Source organism: Theobroma cacao, chromosome 2 (assembly GCF_000208745.1).
Source record: "Theobroma cacao cultivar B97-61/B2 chromosome 2, Criollo_cocoa_genome_V2, whole genome shotgun sequence".
NCBI lineage: Eukaryota > Viridiplantae > Streptophyta > Magnoliopsida > Malvales > Malvaceae > Theobroma > Theobroma cacao.
The window spans coordinates 26229340-26241857 of NC_030851.1; the positions used below are offsets into that span (position 1 = coordinate 26229340).

Consider the following 12518-nt stretch of genomic DNA (forward strand, 5'->3'; position numbering starts at 1 on the left):
GTACTACCTACATCACTCATCATATATTAAGTTTGAATCTTAATTCACTAAAAATCATTCTTCATTTTAGTTGATCACAATATCAACCCCACATATGTGTATATGCCTTATAATCCCATTTATGCTTCCAAGATCTACCTTGATTTGATCATTGAACACGATGCAGTATCATAATTCCTCAGAGTCATCTCTTTGTCCTCAATCAGCTTTCATGCCTCTATATTGCTTTGTATCCTTCTTGTACTTCGACATTAATTTGTTACCTAAGATTTAAATTCATTTGAACGTTGTATACCTCAATTATTTTTGAGTTCTAATTTCCACAATATAATAAGAAATTCTTACAGTAATATTCCATATGAACTCATTTACTATATTATTCTTGAAACTTTTATTTACTTTATCCTCGTTTGATATTAACATCCCTTGTCACTATCTCACATCTTCATCTATAAGCATCTCCAAAACTCTTCATGTCCTATGTCCCACCTTAGGACATTTTTCCTATACTACGTCCACTTAAGGTTACAGTATAATAAGCTTCCACAAAACACTAAACATCATTAGGATCATCATCATCCTGATCCTTTTTCGAGTCCGTTTCAAGTTTTCCCTTTTTCTTCTCTTGCCATCCCCTTACATTGCTCCCACAACCTGGGGGAGAATAGCTAATGACCGATGCAGATGCATCCTATTCAATCTAACTTGACTTAACCTAACTCGGGGCCACACAGTGTCAATGTGGATTTCAAAACAACTTTAAACCCAAAAACTTTAAAATCTAAAGCTTTAAAACCAAAATCTTTGATCTTTAAACCATGCTCTGATACCACTTTAATTGTCACGACTCGAAACTCCCATCGGGCCCGTGATAACCGCCGTGACGTCCCGATAGGTACTCATTCCTCGAAATGCCGATCGAAACCCCGTAAGGCTTAGCATCAGCTTTTGCATCTCCCCGGTGAGCGACAGTTATTAAATCTCTCATTTCAAGAAATCATAAGTCGTTTCCAAATCAAAACAATAAAATATTATTTTTTGGCTCACAAGGGCATTTTTCGTCATTTTTCTTTAAAAATACAAAACCTGCCAAAAACATGGTGTAAAAGCTAAATATGTTTATACATACTTTAAATCAGATAACTGAAGTATAAAATTACTTTTACAGTGACACGTGGGCCCCCAACTGACTAAGAAGGTGTAGGGCTACGAACCCTTACTTTCTAAGATGCAACTCCGAGATTAATTGTCGTCTTAATCAACTATCAACAAACTGTCCTGAGCTTGAAAAATGGATAAGAATAGGGGTGAGATTATATAATCCCAGTGAGTAAATAGACACCATCTAAACTATCTAAAGGTAAATAAGTGGAGACGAATTAAAATATTCTTTTCCAATATATGTTTCATAACATGAATATTCAGTTTACAAAATTAATCAACATGGCTTATATATCTCACAAAACTTGACTCGTGTCAAAAATCATTCCCGGAGATACCTTGGCCTAGGCATCTGACCGAGACCACCAAGGTTGTTAAATGTCTTTACATCCGAAATTCTAGCCATGCCTTGGCGTTGGCTGAGTCTCACTCTCACGCCGTGGTCTACGTGAAGTGCACTCAAATCTTTACCTCTAAAAAAACCCTCCACACGGCTCTCCGATCGAGGTAAGCTATATTTGATTCTGTGCCCCCTCTCTTAGGTTGGTCCACAGAACCTCCACTGTAGGGATTATGGATTATTTTATCTACCACCTGATTTATAAAATCTTTATCTGCATGACATGGTAATTTATCGCAATCTAGCCTCTCAAGGCTGAATATGTAGTATATATAATTTTGATACAAATACCGTATTTGCCATTCATGCTCACATATTGCTATAAGCCATATAATTTAAAACACAATTTATAACACAAGCAGGCAGTCTCCAATTACTCTATTTTCAAAATCAGTATTCAATTTTCTAGAAAATTTATAAAATTATTTTATAAAATCATAATTTCTCCTAAAACATAGCAATTTACCATTTAAACCTATTTTCTATAAAATCACATAATTGTATAAAACTACTGTAGATAATTAAGATGATAATAAGATTACTCACAGTATTAGGAGTAGAAATACTCTTATTTTCAGTCCGCGGGTACAATCCTTTATCGGTATCCAATGGCTCACCACCTAGCCATAATTCATGTCACATATTCCAATTAAATTGTGTCTAACAGTCATAAGCTATTTCAGGCTCGATATATTTATGTGATATGAAATGAAAAATGCACGGGTAGCCATCTAGACCCGGTATTGGCCTAAGTCAATTTTTTATCCGATAAATTGGCCAATGCGTCCAATTTCACTCTAACTTGCTCGATTTCTTTTCCAATCCCTCAGTTCACCAAAGACTATTATTTCTTAATCAAATCACCTAGAATAACATCTCATTCTTCCTCATTATTCACTTAGAGAATTCGGCTATTGATGGGCACCAAACCTTTGGTGGTTTTCTTCACTTGTCTTCATGCTACACATCATTAATCACCTAAAAACACTAACATACCTAAAAATCAAACAAATCCAAGATCATTCTCTCTCCATACCCATTTTGACCAGCCATGAATTCACCATGAAAGCATGCTTTTCAACCGTGGAAATTAAGAAAAAATGCATGGGTAAGGTAAATCACTAGCAAAATCAAAGAAATTTTACCTTTGTTTGATCAAATCCTTGAATTTCAACACATTTTTTTTTTATTTTTCCCACCTAGGATTTGTTCTTCCTTGGTTTCTCTTCTCTTCTGGTTTGGCCAACCACTATGGGAGAAATGGGATGGTTTTGATGCCTTTTTGTAAAGAAACAATAAAATAATAAAAGCATGACACATGGCATTTCCTTATTGGTTCAAATTTTAAATATTTGACTTTTAATTCTTTAATTCTCCACCACGTATTTCTCATGTTTATCCATTTCCATGATGAAGAAAATCCCTTGGTCTTGACAAGTGTCAAGGGTGAAAATTTACCGATTTGCCTCTAGGGTAGTAAAATTACTGTTTTGCCCTTATGCTCCAAAAATATCGAAATTACAACTTTTTCACTTATCAACCTCAAATTATACTCCAATGAGTCAAATGTGATCAATCTTGATCAAAAACTTCTTCCAATATTCCAATTTTATCCTCAAGTGGCAAAATTAACATTTTGTCCCTAGATAGTGAAAGTTTCGGTTTGACTCCAAATTGATCCTTGATGTCCGAATTACCATTTTGAGTCATCCCTGGACTGTGAAACACTTAATTTCACCTTAAAATTCCTATTTGAACTAGTTCGAGGCTTAATCGACTTAATAGTACCATTAGGGGCAATATCATCTTTTAACAATTTCTCGAACTTCCTAAATATGCAAACATTCTATTGAGCATGTAAATGATGTCGTAATTATTTTATAGAATAGGGTTTGACACTTAGTGTGTCTCGTACACTCTAAGTATACAAGATAAAGAGAAATAAATGTGTACCTATGATCATTGACTTGATCTAAGTGGTACAAAGTGAAATGCAGATCATAATTACAAAGATAAGAGTTAAGTGCAGTAAATGTGCATAGAGTATTTTCAGGTGTTTGAGCTATTTTGGACTTGGAAGCCTTCAATCTACTTTTCTAGCTATTGGAAGTCCATTTTATTCTTGGAAAATTAGCTCAGATATGGGTTAGACAGTTTTTGACCGTTGAAAACAGTTTGGTAGCAGTTTTGGCCGTTAATCTGTCTTCTAGTGAACAATTCAAATTTTCTAGCAGAATGCTCTTAGTCGACTAACTTATGTCTTAGTCGACTAAGTTATCTTTGTTTTCTGTTTCCAATTTCTGGCAGTGAGCATTTAGTTGACTAACTTACTTCTTGGTCGACTAAGTCGGTTCTGTTTTGAAGTTCAGATTTCTAGCAATAGCTTCTTAGTCGACTAACCCACTTCTTGGTTGACTAAGTCTTTTCTCTTTCTCAATATTCTTGAGCCTGCCAACTTTTGATTTTAATTTTAGCTGACTAAACCTTCATTATTCAACTAAGAAGCTTCTGTTTTGTTGATTAGTTGTGGCTTCTTATTCATATGCCTTTTTGATATGTCCCATGGAATTATTTATTTATCATTGGCATACAATTCTTGTCTTGCAGACTCAAGTAGAAATATTAGACACAAATGAATGAGAATGTTTTATTATCATCAAAAACTAATGGAGCCAACACCAACAAAGTAAGAGCGAAATTTATCAAAAGCATACACCACAGCAAGCAACTCTTTTCTAGTAGCGGTGTGGTTTAGTTGGGCCTTTATTAATGTCTTGTTGGCATAATAGATGGGATGGAATATTTTCTCTTTACATTGGCCTAAAACAGTGCCGATCATAAAGTCATTTGCATGACATATAAGCTTAAATGGAACATTCCAATCCAGGATTGTGATAATAAGTGTTGAAACTAACCTTTTTTTTCGACTCCAAAAATGCAACAAGGCATGCATCATGAAATTGAAAAAGGTGTGGTTTTTTCCAAATATTATAGAATGGCTTGGAGATCTTGGAAAAATCCTTGATGAAGCACTTGTAGAAACCTTCATGACCAACAAAACTCTAAATACCCTTTACTGATGTTGGAGGTGGAAGCTTATCAATCATCTCAACCTTTGCTTTGTCCACTTATATACCTTTGCTAGAAACCTGATGTCCAAGAATAATACCTTCTTGTACCATGAAATGACATTTTTTCCAATTTAACACCAAGTTAATTTCTTCACACCTTTTAAGAACTCTAGCAAGATTATGGAGACAATCATCAAATGAATTTCCAAAAACTAATATATCATCCATAATACTTCTAGACATTACTCCACCATATCGGTAAAGATGGCCATTATGCATCTCTGAAATGTAGTCAGGGCATTACAAAGTCCAAATGGCATCCTTTAAAAGGCAAAAGTCCCATAGGGGCAAGTAAAAATGGTTTTCTCTTGATCTTTAAGAGTTACGGCAATTTGGTTTTATCTAAAGTAACCATCTAAGAAGCAGTAAAATTCCATACCAACTAAGCTGTCAAGCATTGGATCAATGAACAATAAAGGAAAATGATCCTTCCAAGTGGCCTTGTTAAGCTTTCGATAATCCATGCATACTCGTCAACCAGTCACAATTCTAGTCAGAATGAGCTCATTATTGGCATTGGAAACCACAATCATTCCTTTTTTTCTTTGGTACACATTAGACTGGACTCACCCATGAGCTATCTAAAATAGGATACACAATACTCGAATTTAACCGCTTAATGATCTCCTTCTTAACTAGTTCTTTCATGATCGAGTTTAGTCGACGTTGATGCTCAATGGTAGTTTTGAAATTGCCCTCTAGAAGGATTTTATGCATGCAGATAGATGAACTAATTCTTTTAATGTCTACAATAGTTTACACTAATGCCTTCTTATATCTCTTAGCACACACAAGAGCTTGTTTTCATGCACGTTAGTAAAAGAAAGAGAAATAATAATTGGCAAAGTAGATAAGTTACCCTAAAAAGTGTACCTTAGATGAGTTGGCAATGACTTGAGTTCCAATTTGGGTGGATCATCAATAAAAGGCTTGGTAGGTACAGAAAAAAGAAGTTGGAATTTCCAAGGACTAGAACTAAAGATTAAATATAATAACACGTGGTGGAGCATCCAACAAATTCAAGAAATTCATCATCATCCCTTTCAGAAGTAGAAATTAAAGAAGCCTCAAGTGGATCATTGGGATAGTTTTCTATAAACACTTCATTGGTGATTTTATTTACTATGTTGATTGCAAAGCATTCATCAAACTCTTGAGGAAACTTTATCGCTTTGAAAATATTGAAAGTTAACTCTTGGTCTTGAACCTTTAAGGTAAGTTCTCCCTTTTTTACATCAATAAGAGCTTTAGTAGTAGCTAAAAATAGTCTCCCCAAAATAATTGGTGTTTCACGATCTTCCTCTATGTGAAGTACTATGAAGTTTACTTGAAAATCAACTTTAACTAGCACATCTTCAACAATACCTCTTAGATAAGTGAAAGATCGATCAGTGAGTTGCAAGGTCATAGAAGTAAGCTTGATTTCCCCCAAACCAAGTTTTCGATAAATATATAATAACATCAAATTGATACTTGCTCCCAAATCACTTAAAGCTTTTGCAAACAATAGAGTACTAATAGTGCATGGAATGGTGAAACTACTTGGATCCTTGAACTTTGGTGAAGGCTTATTCTGGATGATAGCAATGCACTCCTCAATAAGTACAACTGTCTCAAATTCACCTAATCTTCTCTTTTTAGACAGAATGTCTTTAAGGAACTTGATATAGCTTGGCATCTACTCCAAAGCTTCAACAAAAGGGATATTATTATTGAACGTCTTAAATACCTCTACGAATTTCTAGAACTACTTGTCAAGCTTTTGGTTCTGAAAGCATTGAAGGAAAGACGATGGCGGGTTGGGCTGAACCTTCTCTTCTTGAACTTTTTCATCTTTCTTCTCACCCACTATTTCTTTTTCAATAAGCTTACTTGAAGAATTTGATTGCATGCTACTCCCTTCTACCTCTTTTCCACTTTTGAGTGTGATTGCCTTACAATGCTTCTTCCCTTCTTTTATGGGATTGGTTTTAGAGTCACCTGGTAAAGTTCCTTGAGGTCAGTCGTTGATGGCATTGGCAAGTTGACCTATTCATGTCTCAAGCACAAAAACTTTAACTTTTGATTGAAATCTAAGAGGAAAAACTGGCTTCGCTTAAGATGAAGTTCCTTGAGTATTGCTCTATGAGAAATTAGGGTGATTTGTCCAACCAGGATTGAAATTGTTAGAATTAGGATTATTTTGTTACTTATTTTAATTTTCAACAAATTCCACTGACTCAGCATTAGTAGGACAATGATCACTAGCATGCCCTTCCCCACACATTTCGCATGTCACAAAAGGGCTTTAAACAGCATGAGGACCCAAAGTGTCAATTTTTTTTTAGACAAAGTAGCTAGTTGTGCAATTAAGATAGTAATTGCATCCAGCTCATGAACACTTATAACTTTCCTCGACACCAATTTCTTAGATGGCTATTGATAATTATTTGAAGCCATTTCCTCTAACAAATCATATGCCTCATCTATAGATTTTCCCATTAATGCTCCACCTTCTATAATGTCAATAGTGGTACTGATTGAACCTAACAACCTATTGCAGAAAGCCTGTACCTAAAACCATTTTAGTAACCCATGGTGAGGGCATCTTCTAAGCAAATCCTTGTATCTCTTCCACGCTTCATAAAGTGACTCTAAATCAAATTGTACAAAATATATGATGTCAATCCACACCTTTGCTGTCTTAGCTAGTGGAAATAATTTAGCTAAAAATTTATGAGCTAAATCATCCTAAGTAGAGATAGAACTAGTAGGAAGTGAATTCAACCAAATCTTTCCCTTGTCTCACAATGGAAAATGAAAGAGCCTTAATCTAATAGCATCATCTAAGACCCATTATGCTTAAAAGTATCGCAAATCTCTAGGAAATTCACAATGTGAGCATTAGAATCATCATTGGTAACCCACTAAATTACATTGAAGTTTGAATCATCTAAATGATTGTGGGCTTGATTTCGAAGTTATTAGCTTGAACAATAGGTCTTCGAATGCTAGAGTGAAGGTTTTGCACAAAAAGAACATCATATTCCCACAAACACTTTTCTCTTCTTTTTCTTCAGCCATTGTATGGAGAAGAATTAAAGCTTGTATATTCTCCCTTTAAAGTCTTCAAAAAGTTTTGTTGATTTTCATATCAAAAGGAAAAGTTTCGAAATTTCTAACTCTTTGCATACAACGACCAATGGTACCTGAAAATAAAGGAAAAGAAAGTTTGAATTAAAACTAAAGTTTCTTGGTACTAATATTAACAAAAATTAGTACAACAATCCTTGGCAACGACTCCAAAAACTTGTTGATGATTTAACTATGCAAGTGTATGTATTTCTAACAAGTAATATAGTGAAGAGTAAAGTATTGTTTAATGAAGATTTATTACGAAAATTCGTTCATGTAATTTGGATATTTTGTCTTTCTTTTACTTATCATTAATGGGTATTGACTTGTTTATTTCAAATCTATGATTCTAGCTTCTAATTGATTGATCAACAATTAAATTGATTTTGGGTCTCTAAAAGCAACTTAAGGAAGGGAGTTTAGAGTAGACCAAAATTTGAATAGCATGTGTTCATTTCACTTAAAGAGTAGGTGATTTGATTAGTGTTTAGGATACAAAATATACCTAAGTACCACGTGTAGCCAAATTTAGAGCATGAGCTTAATGAACCTTCCTTAATTGATTCACATAGACCTATAGTGAGTTAATTATAATAGATATTTGTGCAAGAATCTCAACAGAGACTTGTAGATAAATTTGAACTATAGGCTAGCAATTCAACCCATTGATTTAAGTATAAAAAGATAAATTAGTTCCAAATGAATTGTTGAGGAATACAACGATCTTAAGCTTTCAATCAACTACGTTTCTAGTAATTTTTAGTCTTTATTCCTTAGTTTAGCATTGTTAATTATAAGACTAGGGTGCCATAATTTTAGTACTTAGCAAGAATTTAGGCACAATTCCTCATGGGATACGATACCTTCTTACCACTATATTACTTATTCGATACGACTTGTGTGTATAAAATTGACAACAAGTTTTTGGCACCGTTGTTGGAAATTGTTTTCCTACTTTTTGCTAATATTAATACCAAGCAAACTAGTCTTAATTGACTTGGTCTTGCTTTATTTTAAGTACTTTTAGTCATTACATGCGAAAAGTAAGAAGCTTGGAGATTGTTCCATTGCACGCAGAAATTAAAAAGACTTTTCGAAGACTTAGGAAACAAAATTCACAAACTTTAACTCATTTTGAAACAATGGCTAAACAACTACGAGAGTAGCAAATTCAAGGGCAAGCAACACTAGAAAAAATCGATCCTTAAGAAATTATGTTGTTCCTTTGATGCAAGGTCTTCACTCGAGCATTCAAAGGTCGGCTATTCAAGCTAACAATTTTGAGGTAAAATCGATAATCATCTGAATGATCCATACTTTAGTCCAATTTAGGGGTCTACCTAATGACGATCCTAATGCTCATATCTCAAATTTGCTAGAGATTTATGACACTTTCAAGCATAATGGAGTAATCGATAATGCTATTAGACTAAGACACTTCCCTTTCTCATTGCGAGACAAGGTGAAGATTTAGTTAAACTCGCTTCCCACAAGCTCTACTATTACTTGGGATGATCTTGCTCAAAAGTTCTTAGCTAAATTTTTTCCTCCAACTAAGATAGTGAAAATGAGGAATGATACCACATCATTCAGCAAACATGCTTCTAACTCGTTATACGAGGCCTGAGAGTGATAGAAGAATTTGCTTTGGCATTACCCTTATCATGGTCTACTTAATTGGCTTCAAGTACAAACATTTTAGACTACTATTGATGTTGTTGTTGGAGGAGCTCTTATGGCAAAGTCTATTGATGGTGCTTATGATATGTTGGAAGAAATGGCATTAGACAACTATCAATGGCCATAAAAGAGATCAATGCTTAGAAAAGTAGCTGGAATTCATGAGTTAGATGCTATCAATGCATTGACAGCACAAGTAACTGCTCTAACCAAGAAATTTAATTCTTTTGGAGTTCATTTTGTTCAAAGTCCATCTGTTACTTATGATTATTTTGGATATGGGTATTTTGATCACTGTCTAATGAGTCAATTCAGTTCATTAGGAATATGCAATATAATAACCCATATTCCAACACCTATAATCTCGAGTGGAGGAATCATCCAAACTTTTCTTGTAGCAATAATCAAGGGTCTTCATTAACTCTAAGGCCTAATTTCTCTCCCGAATTTCCAACTCATGAAAGACCTCTTGTGTAGGAAAAGAAGCCATTTATGGAAGAGTTGCTTATGCAGTATATGGTTAAGATTGATGCTCTCATTCATAGTCAAGCAGCTTCATTAAAAAACATTGAGACACAAGTGAGTCAGCTTGCTAATGCCATCAATAAGAGGCCAGAAGGAACCTTACCAATTGACACTGAATCCAATCTCAAAAGAGAAGTTAAAGAGCATTATAATGCAATCACCCTTTTGGGTGACAAAGAGCTAGAAAGTAGTAGTAAGCAAGCAGATTCTCTTGGTAAGTGTATTAAAAGGGAAATAGTGGTTGAGAATTCTGATGCAACAACTTAAGGAAAAAAAGCTAAGTCCACCCCACCACCACCACCCATTCCTCAACGATTTCAAAAGTAAAAACTTGGGAAGTAGCTCTAAAAGTTTCTTGAGGTATTCAAAAAGCTCCAAATTAATACCTTTTTTACTGAAGCATTGGAATTGATGTCAAACTATGTTAAGTTCTCGAGAGAAATCCTGACTTAAAAGAGGCAATTGCAAGATTTTGAGACAGTCACACTTACTGAGAGTGCAATGCTATAATTCAAAATAAGCTTCCACAAAAGGTTAAGGATTTAGGGAGTTTTTCTATCCCCTATACTATTGGTAATGTTAAAATTTCTAAAGCTTCGTGTGATTTAGATGTTGGTGTTTCAATTATGCCTATGTCTATTGTAAAGGAACTTGGACTTAAGGAGATACAATTGACTACAATTACTTTGCAGTTAGTGGACAGAACAATCAAGTACCCTATTGGAATTATAAAGGATGTTTTGGTTAAAGTTAAGAAATTGTATATCCTGTTGGACTTTATTATGCTTGAGATGGAGGAGGATGTTGAAATTCCTTTAATTTTTGGACGGCTATTCTTGGCAAGAGTAGGAGCAATCATAGATATGAAGAATGGCAAGATAACTTTCAAAGTTGGAGAGGAGGAAGTTGAGTCTAATATATTAAATATAGCTAAGTATCCTTCCTCTATAAAAAGTTGCTATAGAATAGATTCAGTTGATGAATTGGTTAAGGAGGATTTTGAAAGGAATATCCTAAAACAACAAGTTTTGAGGTTGGACAACAAGCAATGTTACTTTTTAATTCATGCTTCAAGCTTTTTTCATGAAAACGTAAATCAAAATGGGTAGGTCCTTTTAAGGTGGTAAAGGTTTATCCTTATGGTATAATAGAGGTTGATAGTGAGGCTATAGAGCATTCATGGTTAATGCGCTAAGCTTCAAGCCTTATTTTGTAGGTGAACAAGTGCAAAAAAGAGTGCCATAGTTAACCTAGTGACTATAAAAAAATGCTTTTTAGGAGGCAATTCAAGCTTTCGAAACTTTTACTACTTTACTTTGAAGGTATTCTATTTTTTTAATTATAATTCACCATTAATTTCATTTTATTTTTGTTCTTTTTATTCTTTTTATCCTCCCTCCAGCTTTGGATATAATGATGAATAAGAAGAAGAGGAATAAACCTTTTAATAAAGTATTTTCATAACTCTAAAGGGGTATTATCTTTCCTTGGTTTATCTATTTTAGTAACATTGAGGACAATGTTAGTTTTAAGTTTGGGGGTGTGGACTTGTATGTTTTCAAGCTTGGGTTTAATTTTTTGGATTTATGTTTTTAGATTTTAAGTGTGAGAACCTGTTAAGCTCGATTAAAAGACGGTATTGTACCGAGTGGTACAACTAAGTTAAATCAAGCCTTGAACTAGTTCAAATAGAAATTCTAAGAGGAATTTGAAAATTTTAAAACCAACAGAATGGCTTAGAATAGTGATTTGGAGTTCAAGGTCCAGTTTGGAGTCCATCAGAAAATTGACCAATTAGGGACAAAACGGTCATTTTACCATTTGATGATAAAATTGAGATTTTTAGCCAAGATTTGATCACATTTGACCAAGAATAATTATATGAAATATAATTATGATTATTGGAGTATAAAATGATGTTTAGCAGTGAAAAATTGTGATTCTCGGTATTTATGGAGCACAAGGGCAAAATGGTAATTTTGCCGCTAAAGGACTAAACGAAAATTTTTTTAAACAATTTTTGCCCCATTTGGTTAATATTAATCAATATTAGTGTCATTTTAGGTTGAAAAGTAGAAACAATGAGATTCCGGTACATTTCGGAGTAAAAGGGCAAAATAGTAATTTTTTCGCCCCAGGGGCAAATCGGTAAATTTTTCACCCCAGCACTTGTCAAGACCAAAGGATTTTAATTGTGGTAGGATTGGATAAATACCAGAATATTTGTGGTGGAAAATTAAGAAGAAAAAGTCAAAAAGTTAAAAATTGGGCCAATAAGCATGTGACACATGGCATGCTTGATTATTTTATTATTTTCTATAGAAATCAGCCCATTAAATCCCCAATTCCCTCACCATATTCGGCCTAGGCATCCAGCAACAAGAAAAAAGGAAGAACAAAAGGAAAAACAAGAAAACCTAGGTGGAAATTCAAAGAAAAAGTGAAGAAATCAAGGAAACAAGCTAGGTAAGTTAAAATTTCTTTAATTCTCCTTGATACCTAGCTTA

At 34.1% G+C, this 12518-nt stretch overlaps 1 protein-coding gene across 1 annotated transcript; it reads right to left on the minus strand.

The window, feature by feature from the left end:
• Positions 5675–6370, minus strand: LOC108660689. The gene has a single exon (XM_018114948.1). It carries the CDS (start codon positions 6368–6370, stop codon positions 5675–5677), a length of 696 nt encoding a protein of 231 aa, XP_017970437.1.